General features: G+C 37.7%; 1 protein-coding gene across 3 annotated transcripts in view; it reads right to left on the reverse strand.

The window, feature by feature from the left end:
• ITGB3 (integrin subunit beta 3) overlaps positions 1 to 21812 on the reverse strand; it is an 81776-nt gene that overhangs the window by 32299 nt on the left and 27665 nt on the right. For all 3 annotated transcript variants that reach the window (XM_074260958.1, XM_074260957.1, XM_074260956.1), the window contains exons 3-10: positions 16207 to 16402; positions 12046 to 12298; positions 9600 to 9762; positions 8657 to 8818; positions 6635 to 6730; positions 4008 to 4097; positions 3281 to 3415; positions 1110 to 1539 (exon numbers count right to left, since the gene is read on the reverse strand). In XM_074260958.1, coding sequence (XP_074117059.1) covers positions 1110 to 1539; positions 3281 to 3415; positions 4008 to 4097; positions 6635 to 6730; positions 8657 to 8818; positions 9600 to 9762; positions 12046 to 12298; positions 16207 to 16402 — 1525 coding nt within the window. The remainder of the gene's footprint in view (positions 1 to 1109; positions 1540 to 3280; positions 3416 to 4007; positions 4098 to 6634; positions 6731 to 8656; positions 8819 to 9599; positions 9763 to 12045; positions 12299 to 16206; positions 16403 to 21812) is intronic.

A 21812-nucleotide genomic window follows, 5' to 3' on the forward strand; every position in this document is an offset into this window, starting at 1 on the left:
TTAAGTAACTTACTAAAACTAGGGTGAAGAGACTTTCTGTGTTTGGAGGATGCTGGGGGACAACCCCTGCTGTGTGTGTGTGTGTGTATGTGTGTGAGAAAGAGAAAGAGAGAGAGCTTGCATACTCACATGATGTTGAGATGCGTGGGAGCAAGCAAAAGCAGAAAAAAAGAATCTTGGAATCTTAAGAGTTTGGCACTTCATGGAATCACATCATTTCAAAAGTTTATAAGAATCTTAGGGATCGGTCAATTTCTTCATTTTACAGATGAGAAAAAAGGAGGCCCAAAAAGAGACTATAACTTGCCAGTGATCACAGAGCTAACATGTGGCTGTCTAGACTCAAAAACAGATTTTCAGAGGACACAGTCACTCAGCCATGTCTACATGATCTTCAAGGTCATCTAGCTCTCTGTTCAGTGCCTGACTCCTTTTTTCTTTCTATCAAATGTCCCAGAATCCTACCTGTTTTTTCCTTCTTACCTTGAACCATAAATTAAAGCAGGGAACTGAAATCTCCAACAGGGCTTAATGGTTTGAGGACAAAAGAGTGTCTGTGCATAAGTCCTATATTTGCAGGTATGTGTGTAGGGAAAGGGGAAGGAAGAAAGTGGTGGGAGTGGAGAAGGAGAATTCAAAGAAAATTTTCAAACTCCCCAAGCAGACATTTAAAGCCTTCTACATTTTGGCTCCAATTAACCTTGCCAGGCTTGCTACACATTATTCCCATTCGGATATTCAGCTAAGCTGGTCTTCTTGCTATTCTTCACGTGTAATACCCAGTGTCCTATCTCTGTAAATTTGCATAGACTGTACTCCATGCCTGGAATACAATTTTTCCTCCCCTCTGTCTTTCAGAATTCCTTACTTTCTTCATGTGCTATCTCCTTATCAGAGACTTTTCTTCATTCCTTTAAGTGTTCTTATTCTCTCTCTCTTGTATAATACACACTAAATGCTGTATTCATCCAGATAAAATCTAGGAAGGCAGGGACTACTGGGAAAATTTTTTGTATTTATAATAAGCAGGTAATAAATGCTTGTTGAATCGAATTGGGACAGAGGGCAAGGAATGGCCCAGGAGAAACCCTAAGGGTCTTCTCACTTACCTGAGCACATTTCGCCTTTGAACCGGACACAGGAGAAGTCATCACACTCACAATATTTCCCGGTCACCTTGCCAAAGTCACTGCTATGGCACACACACTGGCCACACAGGCACTCCCCACGCTGGCTGCAGGCAGGCTGGCCCTCCTGGGGGCTGCACTCATCCTGCTGGGAGGGGCGGTAATCCTCCTCGGAGCACTCGCACTGGGCACCCAGCCAGCCTGGGCCACAGCGGCACACCCCACACTCAAACGTCCCATTGCCCTGATTGCAACGGTTGCTTTGTGGTTCAGCCTGGGCCTGACAGGCACAATCACAGTCAAAAATGACAGAGACATTGAGCTTGTCCTTAAACCCCACAGGCTTAATGGTAAAGGATTTCTTCTTTTCCTGGGGACAGCCACGCACTTTGGCCTCAATGCTGAAGCTCACCTGGGAGGAAAACAGGGTCTCAGTGGGACATAGATTGCCTTGTGTCTCATAGCGCCCATTCTATGTGACCCAGTGAGGAAAGCCCAACCACTTCAGCCTAGATCCCCACCTTCTATTATAACCCAGCAAGGAATGCCCAAACAGAAAAGAATGCTCAACCACTTGGGCCTAGAACATCCCCACTTTCTACAATAGCCCAGAGAGGAATTCCCAACCACTTGAGCCTAGAACATCCCCATTTTCTACAATAGCCCAAAGAGGAATTCCCAACTACTCGAGCCTAGAACATCCCCACCTTCTACCATAACCTAATAAAAAATGCCCAAGCACTCTTGAGCCTAGAACATTTCCACCTTGCCAGAAAGTGTGCAAACTAAGCATGGGATGATTTAGAACTAATAGCAAACTTACAAATCCTGTGTACCCAATCCCCATCTTATGGGGTCTAAAGTCTGGAGGATGAAAGTGTCTTGGAAACAGAACTGGGATCCAAACCCAGAACGATTTCCCTTATACCAACCATCTCCAGTATTTTACTCATCTTTCATTCCCTCCATCCTGAGCTTCTCAACCTGGACAGAATCTAAAAGCTAAGTGTGGAAATCCTGGGCAAGGACACAGACATAGCTTCGTCCAGGAGACGGCACAATAAGGTTAGAGGTCAAACCAACAGCTGTAGAACAGTCCTTCCTCTGGATGGCACTAACTTGTTTTAATAGAACTAAATCTGGGACCTTGTTCTATGAGCTCCGTGCTCTATTTAGCTGAATTAATTGGCTGCAGGGAGAACTTGAGACACCACCCATTAAGGAATACAAATTTGATTCTGTGACATACACCACATTCCTTACCCACACCATGCTATGTAATAGCATCACCCAACAAGACGTACAACTGAATTCAGCACAATATGCCAACACACTTATAGGCAGGGAAGTTTTCAAACAGATTTTTCTCTCCTCTTCTCTCTTCTCATCTCAATTTTCCCTTCCCCTCCTTCTCCTTCTCTTTCCTCCCTCTCTCCTCTCTTCTCTTTTCTTCTCTCTCCCTTTTTTCTCTAGTGCATATTTTCATATGTTGAAATATAGTATGATATGGAAGGAAGAAGCACTGAATTGGGAGTTCAAATTCCAGTTCTTATGTTATCTGTGTGATCTTTAGAAAAGTCACTTCCCTCTCTGGGTGTAAAATTTCTTCATCTTTACAATGAAATGAGTTATACTACATGATCCTCTAAGTCCATAACCACCATAAAAATTAGCCAGAATGTCAAAGGAGAAGAAACAAGGAGAAGGGTTAGAAGAGCTAATGATTTTTTACTCTACTTTTACATACTCAAGTGAGATAACAATGATAGAGTAAATTGAGCATGCTGAGCCTAAAATCAGGGAGACCTGAGTTTGAATTCAACATCAGATGCTAAGTAGTTATGTGATGTCAGGCAAGCCAGTTAACTTCTGTCTGCCTCAGCTTCCTCATCTGTAAAATGGGGATAATAATAGCCCCTAGACTTATAGTCCAGGTTTTGTTATGAAGATCAAATGAGGTAATTGTAAAGTTTAACACTGCCTGGCATAAAGTAAGTGCTACATTTATGTTAGCTATTATAATTATTGTTATGATTATAACCCGTGTAAACTACAACTACAGAATAGGAATTGAAGAGAGTATTGGGAGTGGGAGCAATGGTACCCACAGAAATAAGAGATAGCCAACTTTGGCGCTGGCCAGAGGTTCTCACCGTGTCTCCTATCTTGAGGCCGACACAGGACTTGAGACCTGGGATGACCTCATTATTGAGGCAGGTGGCATTGAAGAACAAGGACAGCTCCTCAGGAAGATCACGGATTTCCAGCTCTACTTTAGAACGGATTTTCTGAGAAAAATTAAGGGTGGGGGGGAGGAAAATTAGGAAAAAACTGAAAAGTAGCAACCTACCTATACCCTTATAGAGCTCCAAAAATGGGGCATTAGAAGGGCAGACCACACAAGAAGCTAGTGGTCTCATTCTGACTATGAAATGCATTTTCAGAGGAGATGGGGAGAAGAGCTAAAGCTTCCATTTTTAGGATTTTGCCCCCTCTTCCTGCATCCTTCTCCCAGGGATTGCTAGACCCTGAGGAAAGCAGAAACCAGTGGGGCACTTTTGCCAAACATAATGGCTTTCCAGAGTGTCTGGAATAAATACAGATTCTTCTGTTTGGCATTTAGAGCCTTCACAATCTGGCTCTATCTTTCTAAACTGATTTCACAATATCCCCTTTCAAAAAAATCTACATTCTAATCAAATTACTCTGCTGGTTATTGACTATATAAAACACTATCCCCACCTCTGTAACTGTATGGGCTATTTATTCTCTGTGCCTGAGATATGTGCTCCCTTCAGCCAAGAGGCCTTTCCTGCTCCATTCCCTACCTGCCCCAATCACTCTTAACACCGTGGCTTCCCAAGGACATAACACACTCACCCCATAGGCATCAACAATGAGCTGAAGGACATTGCTGGAATCCGCAGACAGCATACCTACAGTGGTCCCTGGAATGAGCTCACTATAGTTCTAGAAGGAAAATACCCAGGAATCATTGAGAGCTCTCTGCAGATGAACAAGGTAAAAAAGACTTTCTAGGTCAAAGGTTCTTAATCTGAGATTCAGGAATTTAATTTGTTTCTATTTTGCTTATTTTTATTTTAACATACTTGGTCGGTCTTTGTAATCCTATGTATTTTATTTTACTCTAAGCCATCAAAACAGTCAAGACATCACCTTCATGACATCATTAGTCCTCTTGGATAATCAACAACAACAATGTATTTTATTTTATTTTATTTTATTTTACATCATTCTGAAAACAATAAATTAACTTTTTTTTTTAAATAAAAGCTTTATTAGACTGCCAAAAATGATAGAAAAAAAAAAAAGATAAGAACCTCTGATCTAGGGCAACTTCTTTGAGTACCCTGTAAATCTGACAGGGAGCCTACAAAGAGTAAGAGGAGAAGAAACAAAGAAGCCTATCTCTTATTCATTAATAAGGTAAAAAAACTGTGCCAATCACAGTCCTTCAACTACCAGAATCACATGTATAAACACATTCTTCCACTCCCTAATAATTACTGAGGGTATTTATTAAGCACTTTATGGTCGACAATGTGTATTCTTCACCTCTGAGATAGGTTGGACTTTTTTTCTAAAAAAAAATATGCTTTTCAAAGGGCTATAAAACTGTGTACACCCTTTGATCTACCAGAGTCTCTAATGGGTCTGTATCCCAGAGATCATAAAATAGCAAAAAGGACCCACGTGTGCAAAAATGATTGTGGCAATAGCAAGAAACTGAAAACTGAGTGGATGCCCATCAATTGGAGAATGGCTGAACAAGTTAAATATATGAATGTAATGGAATATTGTCGTTCTATAAGAAACAATCAGCAAGATGATTTCAGAAAGGCCTGCAGATACAGAGACTGATGCTAAGTGAAGTTAGTAAAACCAAGAGAACATGGTACACAGCAATAACAAGATTATGTGATGATCAATTGTGATGGACTTGGCTCTTTTCAACAATGAAGTAATTCAGGCCATTTCCAATAGACTGTGATGGAGAGAGTCATCTGTACCCAGAAAGACTATGAGAACTGAATATGGATCACAACATATTTTCACCTTTTGTTGTTATTGTTTGATTGCTTTTTTTCTTTCTCATTTTTTTTTCCTTTTTGATCTGATTTTTCTTGTGCAGCATGATAAATGTGGAAACATGTATAGAAGAATTGCACATGTTTAACATATATTGAATTACTTGCTATCTAGGGGAGGGGATGGAGGAAAGAAAGAAGAAAAATATGGAACACAAGAGTTTTGTAAGGGCAAATGCTGAAAACTAGATTTGCATATATTTTGAAAACAAAAAGCTATTATTTAAAAAAATAAAAAAAAATTTTAAAGGACCCAAAAATCCATATGCTTTTAAATTGGGTAGCCAGATGGTACAATAAATAGAGAACTGGTCTTGAAGTCAGGAGGGCCTAAATTCGAATTTAGCAATTTGGTCACTTAACCCTAATAGCCTTGCCAAATAAATAAATAAATAAATAAATAAATAAATAAATAAATAAATAAATAAATAAATAAATAAATAAATAGATAAATAAATAGATAAATAAATGAATGAAAAGGAAAAGCATATACTTTCAATAGTGTGGGGAACTCCCAGTATGGAAATTCCCTCAACCAGTGCTGACTGACAACCTGTCTAGAATTGTTGTCTCAGAGAAAAGCCTGGAATAGTGAGGGGCTAAGGACCTTCCCACTACCATCCAACTAGTGGTCCCAGACAGACTGTAAAGCCAGGCCTTTATGACTCCAAAAATAATCCTTTATCTACCATGCCATAATGCTTCTCCAATGGAAAGCAGATAAAGTTATTCCCAACTTACAGAATTGAGGCTGAATCACGAGAGCAAAAGTGAGCACGAGCAAAAGGTCACCCAAAGAATTAAATAGCAAAACCAGAATTCAGCATAATGTGCTTTCACTGTAGATCTCAGGGCTAGATCTTTCCTGACTTTCAGACACTAGAAATCTGATGCCATTTTGCCCCTGCAGTGGCCTTCCCATCATCTTCCCTTTACTCTCCCAAATTATGCTCTGGAAGAGCTGTACCACTTACTGCCCATTGCCCCACTCATTGACCAGGATGCCACTGTTCACTTTTGTTAGCCAATTAGAGAAAAGCCAAGCTCTGGGACCAGGGAAAGGGAGTTTCTAGAACTCCCCAATCCTTGAGGTTCAGGCTCCAAGGTTGGTAATCTTTGAGTCCTAGTTAGCATTCACTATGTAGAAATCACATCTAAAAGGCCAGACATCCTGAAGAAGTCCTAATGTCCTACCATCTGAACTGCAGGAAGCCTAGAAGGCATTGATCAGGAAAACTTTGAAAATGGAGCTACCATTTGGACACAGGAAATTTGTGTTCAAATACTACCATTGACACTGCAAGTCTCAGGAGCCTCTTCTATAAAATGGGGATAGTAGACCTTCACTACCTACCTCTCAAGGTTGTTGTGAGAATCAAATGAGACAAGGGGTATCACCTGATAGAGGCTGACCACACTTCGAGTCACTGCAAAGATTAAGTTGATGTTCTTCTGGGATAGCTTCTCAGTCATCAGCGCTAAAGAAGGATAATCCTATTTAAAAAAAAAAAAAAAAAAAAAAAAAAAAAAAAAAAAAGGATTTGTGGGTTAGTGAAGAGTTCCTCTGCAGATTAAAAGCATCCTCTCTTTTCATATTCCTGTAGCCCAGAGGATGGCTAAGTTGCTTTCATCCAGTGGTCCTAAAATCATTTCATTCTATGACTCCAATGTTATGACTTAAAAAGAAGAGCTTTCCTAAGCCAAATGCCATAAAAGGAGCTCAAAGAAAGACTAGGTAAAAAGGGCCAGGTCAATGATGCCAAAAGTGAACAGCTCTGGTACCTCCTTCATGAAAGAATTCATAGAATCATAGATTGAGAACTGAAAGGAATACAAGTCATCTAGTTCAACTTCCTCACTTTACAGCTGAAGAAACCAAGCCTTTGAAGGTTTAAGTAATTTGTCTAATATCATACAGGTAAAAAGTATCAGAGGTAGGAATTTGAACAAACCTAGATCTTCCCTGCTCCAAGACCACTATTAGCTACTACACCATGATGTCTGACTTCTTGGCTTTTGAGGTTCTCCACTATCTGACCCTAACTTACCTATTTTTATCATTACACTTTGGCTCATATAACTCACACATACACTCCTGGAATGCTCCCCACATCTCTCTTTCATCATAAGCCCCATCCTTCTCTGATCAATACATGTTGATCAATTGATTGGATTACCCTATACACAGTGGGAATAAAGTATAGGTGATAATCATGGTGCTGAAGTTGACCACGGTGCTGAGAGCTGGAAAGAATTTGGAGAGCTCAACTGGCCCCACCCTCCATCTTTAAGAAAGATGATGATTAAACCACTCAGAATTAATGCTTGTCTAATCTCTTCTTCAAACTCTATACCTTTACTTAGTCTTCCAGTGTCACCCTAAAAGTCAGGAACTTATATTCAACTCCAAACTCTATTATGCCTTTCATCTTATTTGAATGGACATAGGAAAAAATTATTCCATTTTGCCCATCTAAAAACTTCTTTAGAAATGAAGAAATGTACTACCCTTGTTTCATTGGAGAGGTGGGAAACTATGGATATGCAATGTTGTAACCATTTATGGTTAGAGTTACAGGCAAAGTGGTTGTTTCAGTTGAGTTTGATTAACTAGTTTTCATAGTTTCAAAGGAAGAACTATGAGCTTTGGATGTTGGGTTATAGTGACATAACAAGAAATGACAAAAGTAGAAAAATAAAAGATACTGATTAAACTTTTTGAAACTAAATTAACAAATGAATAATAATACCTAGCAACTTATATTTCATATTGTTTAGAAAGCATCTTATATGTTATTTTGCTGGTTAGGTGCTATTATTATCCCCAATTTACAGGAAAGGAAGAGGTTCAAAGAGGATTAGGTCACACAGATAGTAAGTGTCTGAGGCAGGATTCAAATTCAGATCTTTCCAATTAAAAGTTCATACTCTAGACTGTACTACATAGGGAATACAATGGGGATAACTAAAAATATAAGAAAAGAAAGGAAAAGAGAAACAGGGAGAGAGAAGAAAGACAAAAAGAGAAAGAAAAAAGAAAGGAATGGATGAAGGAAAGAAGGAAGAAGAGAGAAAGAAACAAAATTTTAAAACCTTCATAGACTTAAAGACATTTAATCACTCCTGAACCTTCCCTTCTCCAAGCTAAAGAATCCATTTAATTTTAACCCAAAAGACCTGTTCTTTACCCTTTGTTCATCTCAGTGCTATCCAGTAAACGCTCTTCATTTTCTCTGCCGTATTATCCCAACAAGGCATATTGTTCTAATTAAATAATAATCAATGCAGAAAAGAAAGGATAACATATTAACTCCAATATTTTATTTGACTGTTAGTATGTTCCAGGTGCCAAAATCAATGAAGGTAAGAGTGGGGTTTATGATGAGAAGTGGAGAGATAGGAGAGCTTGGGGGAACTCACCATAGTGGTGGAGGCAGAGTAGTGATTGTCACTGCCAATGTGGCATTCGCCATCATTGGGTTGAACAATTCCTGATAGCCTCCCATCCAAAGCAATGTGGGTCTTGGCATCAGTAGTGAACACCAACAAATGGGATGCATCATTCCTCCAGCCAATCTTTTCCTATAAAAGAAAAACCAGTAAAGCCTCAGCTATGTTATAGGAAGAGAAAATAGTCCAAGGACTCAGCCCTGGATGAAGAATAGTTATGGAGATTTATAGGGAACAACTAAAATAATGTTATGGTACTATAGGAATTAAAATTAATTTAAATATAAATGGTAAACAAATTTGGTTGTTTTAATTAACAAGCATTAATAAAACATTTAGAGAGGGAAAGTGGAGGGGAAGGAAGAAGAGAGAGGAAAAAAGACTAGAAAACTCCACCTAGAGAATAACCTTTTTCCATATTTACAACTACTTTATCCAACACTACTGACTTCTCCCAAGAAAATTATATAAGAGCTTAAGAGTTCCCTATATACAAATAAGCCTCCAAAAATAACATATATATCTATGGTGATCTGTGATGATAACTAAATATCCACCAAATATGGCTGTTATGCTCAAAGTCCTCAAAGACACTTCCTACAGATTTTGATAGGTGGAGAATATTCTCATCACCTATTCTAGTGGTAAACCAATACCAATCATAATTTTAGGTTAGATTCAGTGAAATTTGGAAAATTCTTTTTCTAAAACAACTGAGAGGGAGAATCAGATCATATCCCATGAGGTATATGGAGAGGCTCAGGAGAGTAGTTTGAATAACAGTAACATTTCGTGTATGTCTTCAGCCCCATCCATATCAATCATCTTGAGCTCTGTTCTGTACCAGAGACTCTTCCTCCCCAATCTGCACTGCCAAGTTGCTCTGTCCTTGGCCTACAGCCCCCACACTCACATCACAGACTGTAGCTTGTATTATGGCATCAAAGCCACCTTCTGGGGCATCCCGGTTCCTGGATACATTCTGCTTTCTTACTTCCTCATTGAAGCGTGTCACCTGATCCGTCAAAGTCAACACATGCTTGTAGCCAAACATGGGTAAACAGGTTGTCTTCATTCTAGGAAAGGATAGAGCACTCTTCAGGTAATTATTCCTCAAAGGAAAGGCTACACAGTAGCCACAAATATTTTGGTAATTCAGGCCTCAAAACACTCATATTTGACTAAATGATCCAAATTTGCATTAAACTTGTCCGCAACTATATCCTTAAAGAAAAAAAATTTGCCAACTGATTAATGGAGAATAAATTATGCTTTGGTCAATTCTTCTGTTCTTAATAATTTGCTCATTTAACTGATGGCTCCTGTCTATTTAAAGGAGGCTAAGCACACAGAAAGCACATATCAAGTCATACAAACATGAGTGAATATAAGCTAACATTTTCTTTTTTTCTTTTTATTTTCAAAATGCAGATAATTTTCAACATTCACTCTTACAAAACCTTGTATTCCAAATTTTTCCCTCTCTTCTCCCCATCTCCTTCCCTAGACAGCAAGTAATCCAATACATGTTTAATATGTACAATTCTTCTATACATATTTCCATAATTATTATTCTGCACAAGAAAAATCAAATCAAAAAGGAAAAAATTAGAAAGAAAATAAAATGCAAACAAACAATAACAAAAAGAGTGAAGATACTATATTTTGATCTACACTCAGTTTCCACAGGTTTCTCCCTGGGTGTAGATGGCTCTCTTCATCACAAGATCAGTGGAACTGGCCTGAATCATCTCATTGTTGAAAAGAACCACATCCATCAGAATTGATCCTCATATAATCTTTCTGTTGCTGTGTACAATGTTCTTCTGGTTCTACTTGCTTCACTTAGTATCAGTTCATGTAAATCTGTCTGGACCTCTATGAAATCATCCTGTTGATCATTTCTTACAGAATAATAATATTCCATAACATTCATATACCATAATTTATTCAACCATTCTCCAACTGATGGGCACCCACTCAATTTCCAGTTTCTAGCCACTACAAAAAGGGCTGCCACAAACTTTTTTGCACATGTGGGTCCCTTCCCCTCCATTACGATCAGTTTTGGGATACAGGCCCAGTAAAGGCATTGTTGGATCAAAGAGTATACATAGTTTACAAGCCAACATTTTCACTGTCAAGTTCCACAAACATTATTTAATTGTACTAATAGCCTCTAAAGTGGACAGCAGTCATCAGTTAAATATTACAGTAGGGTTTTGAATCAAAGTATCAACAATAGGCACAGTTTACTAACTGCAGACCAAATGAAATAAACACATAAAGCACTTTCTAAAGTGTCCACTATTATTATTATTATTGTCATTATTATTGCTGACTGTTGATGAATATTTGCTTGTGCTGAAACAAGGTCAAGTGACTTCATATTTTGTACCTCAATTTTCTTATTTTAAAATGAGGTTAGTATGATGTATTTGACTCTTTTCAGCAATAAGGTGATTCAAGGCAATTTCAATAGACTTATTATGAAAAGTATCATCCACATCCAGAGAGAGAATCATAGATCATAGTATTTTCACCTTTTTTGGTTGGTTGGTTGGTTGGTTGGTTGTTTTTTTTTTCCTTTCTTGTGTTTTTTTTTATTCCTTTTCATCTGATTTTTTTTTTTGCTCAGCATGACAAATATAGAAATATGTCTAGAAGAATTGCATATATTTAACCTATATCAGATTGCTTGTTGTTTTGAGGAGAGAGAAGAAAATAAGAAGAGGAAAGGGAGAAATATTAGGAACACAAAGGTGAATATTGAAAACAATCTTTGCATGTCTTTGGAAAAATAAAAAGAATCCTTTAAACTCTGCCAGGAAGTTAAAAGGCACAGTGGATACAGTCTTACACTTGAAGCCAGGAAGACCCAAGTTCAAATTCTGCCTTAAATGCTAGCTGTATCCCCCTGGGCAAATCACTTAGTGACCACCTCAGTTTCCTCATCTCTAAAAGGGGATAATAATAGTACCTACCTTTCCAGGGCTGTTGTTAGGATCAAATGAAATATCACATACAGTGATTTGTAAACTAGAAGTACTAGTAGCTATTATTATTATTATTATCAGCAGCATAATCATTATTCTTAGGACACTGAGAAATTTGCTTTGATTTTCCACACTACCTTGCTTCCTTTCATTTGAAGACAGATAAAAGTACCCTTGAGACATTGACCAGTTTCTGTAGCACCTTTAATTGATTAGATCAGCCCAATTTCTCATATGGCAAAGCTGAGACAAAGAGGAAAGAAAAGTCCTGCTCTTGACCAACCAGAAAAGCTGCCACAATTCCAAACATGGGAGTCACTCCCATCTAGTGCTTTGTCCAACACCCCAGTGGAAGAGACTTACTCATAGCAAGGGTTTTTGAGGGCCTCCGGTGGAGAGATGTACATGTATGGGGATATGGGCTTGTCCACAAAGGCTCCAAAGCCAATGCGTAGGTTACTGGTAAGCTTGCGCATCTCAGAGGCAAGCTTGGTCCCCAGAGACTGGATTTTTTGCAGGTCATCCCGCATAGAGTTGGATAGATCCATCAAATAGTAGATGTCTACTGGGTAATCTTCCACCTGCCGCACTTGCACTGAGAAAGTCTGGGAATCATCTAGAACAGAGGGAGACAGAAGTTTCAGTAGAGTCTTCAAGGCATAGATAGTAACTGTAAGACAATGACTCTGGGACCCATTGGCTTTCTCTTTCACATCAGGGGCCATATCTTTCCCAAAACCTTCCCAGATTCCCATCCCATTCTCCAGTTTTCATTACTAATGCTCTCATTCCCTCAAATGACTTTTAATTTTTAAATCTGTGTCAGTCGATCAACAAGCAATTATCGAGCACCTGCTATATACCAGGCATTTTGCTAAGCACTGAGGATACCCCCCCAAAAAAGAACAAAAAATATTCTAGGATTTCAAGGAACTTGTGGTATAATGGGACCAGGATTATCCTTCAGTTCTGAAACTGGGACATTCCATGAGCCACAGATAATTCCATGAAATTAATAATTGATATTAAATCAGCAATAGGTTTTTATAATGGATATTTTGGAATTATTGAAGCTAGGAAATATAGTAGTTATAAGGTTAGATTTGGATAGAAATCCTGTCTCAAGACATTTACTACCTATGTAATTCTGAACAATTCACTTAACTTTTCAACCTCAGTTTCCTCATTTGTAAAATGGGGATGATAATAGCATCCATTTCAGTGTTGTTGTGAGAATCAAATGAAATAAAGTAAAAGTCCTTTGTAAATCTTAAAGAGCTATAGAAATGTTAGTAGCTATCATCATCATCATCATCATAATCAGTAATGTTTTATTAAGCTCCAGACACTTCACTAGGTGCTAGGAATACTGAGACAAAATTACTCAAGATGCTTTCAGACTAATGTAATGAGGGTTAGGGAATATATACATATATACACTTATATATGTGAATATACATATTTGTATATATGTGTGTGTGTGTATCTACATGGAAGGAGGAGAGAGAGACACACATAAAGAGAAACAGAAAAACAGAGATAGCGATAGAAAGACAGAAACAGAGGAAAAATGTGCTTCAAGCATGGGGGAAAGTTGATGCATAAGTCCAAAGGAAGAAAATAGAGAGTTCAGGGAAAGAACATTAAAGCTAGCTTGGGGAGTTGCAGGGCTGGGGGGAAAAATGCATAGAAAGATTGAAAAGATAGGATGGAATTGTGAAGAGCTCTAAATGCCAAACAGATGAGCAGATATTTAATCCTAGAAGTAAAAGAGAGCCATGGGAGTTTATTGAACAAAGGGAGGTGTCATAATAAGACTTGCTCTTTAGGAAAATCATTTTGGCCGCTATTTAGAGAAAGATCTAGAGTAGGAAAAGTAAGACAGAGAGGTCAATTAAGAGGCTGATAAAATAAGACAGCAGAGAGATGACAGAAGCCTGAACTAGAGTGATGACTGCATGTATGGAGAGAAAGACACTGCACAGGTTTCCAAATTAGCTCAGACCAAATATTCTTTCTTTTATTCAATCCTAGACTGAGTTCATTGTCAGATACACTCACCAAACCTGTTAACTCCATGAGGGCAGACTTTTAGTTTTGGTTTTGTCTTTGTATCTCCAATACAGTGACTTACTTAGACATTATAATTCCTTAATAAATGTCTTTTTTAATTAACTTGAATTGCTAAATCCTTCAACAGCCTGTTCAAAATTGACTACCTCCAGGAAGTCTTACTAAATTAGAATCCCTTTCAAAACATCCTGTACTACAGTTTCTCTTAATATTCATGAAGAGTTTTTTTGTTGGACTCATTTGAACATTGTTTTCCTATTGATCTTTAATTAATTATTTGTTTTTGGCTCATCATAAGGAAGAACTTTCTAATCATGAGGGCCATTTGCCAATGGAAATGATTGTCCTATGTGAAAACTGGGTGAACCATACTGACTCTATTTTCTGACTCAGTTCTGGAACTAGCTCAGTTCCTTTTCTGTCCAATTATGGGTCTAATCCAACTTCTATCTTGTGAGAAAACTTTATTTAATTATGAGAATTGGGAAAAAAAACTTTTATTTTTATGTAGTTGGGAAGCTGGACCATTTCTATCTGTTGCTTAGAGACCCTTGGGATCTAGGTTATGCAGACCAGAAATCTAGTCCTATTCAAAGATTGATTCAAGAGATTTTCTCACTATTGTACATCTCAAGCAACCTATATGTCTTATCTGAGAAATGGCCCCATAATGGTCAGTTACTGTTTCTTTAACTGAATATTAACAATTGGAGAAAAGTTGTTGTTGTAGTTGCTCAGTAGTTTCAGTCATGACCAATTCTTCGTGACCCCATTTGGGGTTTTCTTGACTAAGATACTAGAGTGGTGAACCACTTCCTTCTTCGTAGCAGGGAGTAGGACACCCCTTTTTATTATTTCAGGGAAATGTACCTAATTGCTCTTCCCCTCTCAACTTGGAAAGCCCCTGATCTTTCCTTCAATCAGAAATCAAATGATCTAATTTTATATTTTAATAGGTTTTAATGGATTGGATTTATTTGTTTTTAATTGATAAAAATCTATCACACTCTATATTAAAGGTCTTATTTATAAATCATAGAGTTGGATTGTTTCCTCAGTTATTATCTACCATATTTATAAAATAATATGATGTCTATCAGGCACCTTCAAGAGAAAGATTCTTTCACTGGCTATGTACTAAACTAGCAGACTTCTGATGTACTTTCCAAATCACATTTACCTTCTTCCCTTTACTTTACCTTATTCTTTACAATTTACAAAGAAGTTATCTCCCCCAATCTTGTAACAGATAATACAAGCCATTTCATCTCCATTTTTCAAAGGTGATAACTGAGATCCAGAGAGATTGACTTCTTCAGAGTCAAACAACTAGAAGTTCACGGAATTTAAACTCAGGTTTCTCCTGTCAGATTAACTAGGTGACACAGTGGATGGAGTACCAGGTTTGGAGACAGGAATACATGAATTCCAATTAGGTACTGCATGATCCTAGCTAAGTCCCTTAATCTATTTGCCCCAGTTTCCTCATCTGTAAACCAAATAGCAAAAATCACTCCAGTATCTTTGCAAAGAAAATCCCAAATAGGATCATGAAGAGATGGACATGACTGAGTGGTTGTCTGGAAGAGGAAGGCACAATTTGTTCATTTATATTGTTAGAAAAAGAGGAAGAGTTCAAATCTAAATTTACCTGATATCAAAGCCAATATTCTTTTCCCTAAACCATGTTGCTTCTCCATGATTTCAGTAAGTGCGTACTGTTCCCTTAATGAAACTATAATTTCCCTGGGGACAGGGACCTTTTCGTTTCTTTCTTTGTACCTTGGCAGAGCCTGTAACATGATTCTGTACAAGGCAGCATTTCAATTAGATGTCTGATGAAGTATGATGTAACCAGGCCTTTTATATGTGCTCTGTCCTCTTACTTATCCCTAAGCACCCTCTGTTCTCTTCCACATGTCTCAAGTCTTTCTTCTCCAGTCACTCTACATTCTTTCTTTCTTTATCCCCACTTTACATTCTCCAGACTCTGATTTTTCCTTTGTCTTGTTTATCACTAATGAGAGCCTAGGACCTGAGTCAAACAAGACTAGATTATAAGCAGATTGAGAACAAGGATAGTGGTATCTATTTTGGGGACATTCTTCATTGCCTGGCACATGCCTTGTTTAGATTAGGAAGTTAAATTCAGTGTTCACAAATGGGCAATATTAATCTCTATTCTGACCCCCCATTCCTCTATTTTGATATATCTTTATCCCTTATCCCCCATTTTCTCTGTCTTCATTCTTTCAACCCCAAATCTTTACTCTTCCATAATTCTTTACTTCCCCTCCAGCATATACCACTTCCAACCCATGCATCTAATTTGCATCACTTCTATTACTGTATCCCTATCATGAATTCTTTGGTTCCTGGTATCCACAGCCACCCATGCTTTGTCCACCAGCCCAGGATTTACCTGAATGGGATGGGGACCCTATGTCTTACCTGGCCTCAGTCGAAGCTCAATCTTCTGGGGACTGACTTGAGTGATCTTGGAACTATCTCCAGAACCAGTATTACTGAGAGGTCTAGCTTCCAGGACAGTGATTTGACTGACCGGGAATTCAATGGATTCAAGGGCACATCCTTCTTTCAGCAGGTTCTCTTTCAGGTCACAGCGGGAAAGGCCTGGAGCCAGGTCCTAGAAGACAGGAGCCCCCACACTCAAATTTTGGGCTAGAGTCAATGCTAATACCCTTCTTTCAGAGATCTGCAGCAGCAACCACTACTCCTGTCCAAGAGCTTTGAGTGTTCCAATAGACTTGGAATAGAAAATGCTATCTGCATCCAGAGAAAGAATTAGAGGAGACTGAATATGGACCAAATAATAGTATTTTCACCATTTTTGTTTGTTTGCTTGGTTGGTTTTTCTTTCTCACTTTTTTTCTCTTTTGGTCTGATTTTTCTTGCACAATACGACAAATGTTGAAATATGTTTAAAAGATTCACCCATATTTAATCTATATCAGACTGCTTGCTGTCTTGAGGAGGGGATAGGAAAGAGAGGGAGGAAGAAAAATTTGGAACACAAAATCTTACAAAAATGAATGCTGAAAATTATCTTTACATATATTTGGAAAAGCAAAATACTATTGAAGTTTGAGTGAACTCTAAGATGTACTAGAATACTGGAGTGGAGAATGAAATGAAAGAACAGACAAATTGAGGCAACAAAAAGCTACAGGAGATATTTGTAAAGGATGGGATTAAAAGATAATAGATTTTCATCTGGAAGAGACTTCAAAGAGTTCTTAAATTAGGCTTTGTGAATATTTTAGTATTTTAGTATATGTCTTTATGTATGTATATACATACATATTGATTGCTGTTTCAGTGAACTTTATTTCCTTTGTGACTACATATATATATATATATATATACATATATATATATATATACTTTCAAGTACTTAAGAACATTATTCTGAAAAAAGGTCCACTAGACAACTAAAGAGGCCCACAATACCCCCAAAAAAGAAAGAAAGAAAAAGAAAAAAGGCTAAGAACCTCTGATCTACTCCAATCTTGTTATTTCACAGATGAAAAATCAAAGCAAAAAGATTCAGTGTCTTGTCCAAGATCATAAACTTATGAAGAAGCAGAGGTGGAACTCTTGAACTCAAATTCATTGCTTTTTTGGAAACATCTATGCAGAATAGACTAACAGGGCTTCTTAAACTTTTTCCATTCACAATCCTTTTATGCCTGAAAAATTTTTACATGATCCTGGGTTTATGGTTATATAAAATAGATCTACAAATCAAACATTTATTGATAATAAATCATAATGTTGTGACTCCACATATGGGGTCTCAACCCACAGTTTAAGAAGTTAGGGGGGTGGAGAATTCTGCCTGAAGTTGGCTGGACACATGCATATCAGATCATTAATCTGAGGACCCAAGGAACTGAAAATCTTAATGCTCCCTTTTTTTCTTCTCAAAAGAGACAAACAGTACAATTATCCCACTTTTAGGCATCATAACAAATACCCATTAAATCTTAAAGGAATCCTTTCCATGGCACATGTGTGGTATATATGGTATTTTTTTTAGGGGGGAGGTAGATGTGCAAGTAGCATGGCTTATTAAAAAGGATGTTGCTCTATAAATCAAAAGACCAAAGCTGTAACTAGGACAAAACCACTAGGGCTTTAGTCCAGGACACCAACATAGGAAAGAGGATTTCTTCACACAGTAAGTTACTTATACCTCCTTTCTTTTTCTTTTTTTTCTTCCTGAGGCTGGGGTTAAGTGACTTGCCCAGGGTCACACAGCTAGGAAGTGTGAAGTGTCTGAGACCAGATTTGAACTCGGGTCCTCCTAAATTCAGGGCTGGTGCTCTATCCACTGCGCCACCTAGCTGCCCCTTTACCTCCTTTCTTTCTGGTCCACCCCAGGATCCTATTGCTATATCACCCCTCTCCTTTAGTCATTTTCTTCTAGAAGTTGGAAAGGGGGGGGGGAGTAAAAGATCATCAGCCAATCTACAAGAGCACAATACAGATTCTCTGGGACATAGCAGACCTCTCTCCTGATCATCTTCTCCCAGAGCTAACTGTCCTCTGCTCTGCCATTTTCCTCTTTGAATTTATTAGAAAAACAAGAATTTTTAGGTATAGCTCTGCAAAAGACCTACATTCTAATAGAGACCCTAGCACTAACTAGGCTAGTCAGTCCCTCTGTCTGGACTCCAGTTTCTTCCCCTCTAAAATGAGGGGATATATCTTTAAAGTCACTTCCAACTCCCACATTCTTTGAATATGAGCCCAGATATATATGGGATCAATCCATGTGAACCAAATGCCAGCATGAGGATAACTGATTTAAAAACTGGAAAACCCCATCTATGACCTATTTTCCCATACAAACTCCCCTTCTTATTCTTTCCAAATCAGACAGCCATCTATCCCAGGATAAGAGGCAGGACGGAATTGTGGACAGAGCTGGCCTTGGATTTAGGGGAAATTGAGTTTGCTTTTTCTTTGGAATATATTGACCATTTGACCCGGGGCAAGGCATATAACCTTTCTGAATTTAAGTTTATTTGTAGTAAATATGGGTAATAGCACCCAAGCATTTACGCAGCAAAGTGAAAAGAACACTGGACCTGACCTCCTTAGTTCAAATGACCTCACACTCTTCCTAGTTATGTGACCTTGGGTAAGTCACTTTACCTTATTTGCCTCAGTTTCCTCATCTGTAAAAAGAGTTGGAGAAGGAAATAGCAAAACACTACAGTATCTTTGCCAAGAAAACCCCAAATGGGGTCATGAAGAATTGTATATGACTGAATAATAAATAGTGCTTACCTCACAGGATTGTAGTGGACATCAAATGAGATAATGCCCATAAAACACTTTGCAACCTTACAACACTATACAAATGCTGGCTATCATTTTTTATTATTAACATTATTGTTGTCATTATCATTATTAATTATCTTTACTTTCATAGGATGTCAATCTCATTAGCTTCTCTGTAGCTTATATAAGGAGTAGGAAGGTAGTAGGAATAGGAAGGTAGAGTAGGGACAGCACTGGGAAAAGCCACATTGAGGAAATCTGAGAACAAAATGTCAACACCAATGTTATATCTGTCAGGAGGAATGGGCAGAGTTCTTCCTCCAAAATGAATTCATAAATTGTTAAAATAAGAAACAACTGAAAGAACATCTAATTTAATTCTGCTCATTTTACAAATGAAGGAACTGAGACCCACAAACGTCTAGTAATTTGTCAAAGACCACTTGGTAGTTACTGACAGTTATTCATAGGATTGTAGGATTCAAGATTGGAAGAGGCCTTAGAGACTATCTAGTCTTTTTTGTATCATAGACCCTTCTAACAGTCTAATGAAACCTGTGGATCAGTTGCCTCAATAATATTTTTAAACCAAAAAAAAAAAAATTTACAAAGAAAACTAATTAGATTTGACCAAAAGACCAAAATCACAAAAGAATAGGGCAGGACAGCTACGACTTTCACCCAGGGGATGAACATAGGTAAGGAAATTGTCTCCATACTGTGATTTACTGTCCTCTCTGGCCAACCCCAGAGTACAATTGCTAAATCACCCTCTCCTTTAGCTATTTTCTCCCAGGGATAGGTGGTGGTGGTTAGGGACCATCAGCCATACTACAAGGGCACAGGATAGGTTCCTATGTTAAAATATAATTATCAAAATATTTTTTAAATCCAAGTTCATGGACCCCACGTTAAGAATCCCTAATCTAGGTCAACTCACTCACATTTTACAGATAAGGAACCAATAGTGTGGAGAGGTTCAATGATTAACCTAAGGTTATTCAGTATTTACTGGGATTCTATTCCATATTCTTGGGTTTAGTTTTTTTGGGTTTTTTTGTTTTTTAGGAAATTGGGGTTAAGTGACTTGCCTGAGGTCTCACAATTAGTGTTAAGTGTCTGAACCTGAATTGAACTCAGGTCCTCCTGATTCCAGGGCCAGAGCTCTATCCATTGTACGATCTAGCTGCCCCCCATGTCCTTGGGTTATAAAGTCAGTTTCATCAATACATCATAGAATGTAGGATCCCAATGAACCCCCCCATTCACATTCTCTTCCCTCCCCTTCTAGTTAACAATGGCAAGAAATTGGGAGTGTGCTTTATTTGCATAGAATTTTGCAAAGCCAAGATAATAGAAAAAAATGTAAAACTTTGATTAGTATTCTTCTGACCTAAATCAATTTCTCTGGATTTCTGTGTCCATGAAAGCTGCCCTATTCTTTTGTGATTTTGGTCTTTTGGTCAAATCTAATTAGTTTTCTTTGTAAATTTTTTGTAAATTATTCAAGTTTCTACTCCTTACCTTGTATACCTCACACAGCTTGTTGCACAAGAATGCTCCAAGAATGAAGAAGAACAATGTAATTGTTAAAGTTCTAGGTTTAAATAAATAAATGTGTGTGTGTGTGTGTGTGTGTGTGTGTGTGTGTGTGTGTGTGTATATAGCTCTGCCATTTACTATATGATTACAGGATCCAGCAAAGGAAACCAAGAAGTGTTCGGAGAGATATAAGGAGAATCAGGAGACTAATGGTACAAAAATCTAAAGAAAAGAAAGTATCCAGGAGGAAATAAAAATCAGAAATATCAATACAAAGAGGTCAAGGAAAATGAGGATTGAGAAAAGGGCAATAGATTTGGCAACTAAGAGATCATTCTTTGCCTACTCATTCTTTCCATTTCCTTCTCTTCTTTCATCTCTAACATTTCTAGCACATTTTTAACCTCACTTTCTCCTATACAAAATGGGAGTGATCATATTTGAACTCCCTACTTCATAAGTATGCTGTGATTAAAATACTTTAAATCCTATAGAAATAGATATTTTTAAAAGCTTTGGCTTAAATTAATAAATTGACTGAATTTAGATAGGAAAAGGTTGTCCCAGAAGCTAGAATCCACTTCCATCTTTCTGTCCCCATCAACTCTGTAAGACTGGTCATCTCTACCAAATCTATATCATCAAAGAGATCATAAAAGAAGGGAAAGGATACACATGTGCAAAAATGTTTGCAGCACTTCTTTTTGACAAAGAATTGGAAACTGAGTGGATACTCATCAGTTGGGGAATGACTGAATAAGTTATGGTATATCAATGTAATGAAATATTAGTGTTCTACAAGAAATGATGAGCAGGCTGATTTCAGAAAAGCCTGGAAAGACTTACATACACTGATGCTAAATAAAGTGAGCTTCTGCTCAAGAGAACATTGTACATAGTAACAAGATTATGTGATGATCAATTGTGATAGGCTTGGCTCTTTGCAAGAATGAAGTAATTCAAGGCAATTCCAATAAACTTGTGAAGGAAAGAACCATCCACATCCAGAGAGAGAACTATGGATATTGAATATGGATAGAAGCATAGTATTTTCACTTTTTTTATTGTTGTTGTTTGCTTGCCTGTTTTCCTTTTTAGTGTTTTTTTTCCCCCCTTTTGGTCTGATTTTTTTTTTTTTCTCAGCATGATGAATATAGAAATATGTTTAGAAGAATTGCACATGTTTAAGCTATATTTGGATTGCT

Source organism: Sminthopsis crassicaudata, chromosome 4, assembly GCF_048593235.1.
Source record: "Sminthopsis crassicaudata isolate SCR6 chromosome 4, ASM4859323v1, whole genome shotgun sequence".
Lineage (NCBI taxonomy): Eukaryota > Metazoa > Chordata > Mammalia > Dasyuromorphia > Dasyuridae > Sminthopsis > Sminthopsis crassicaudata.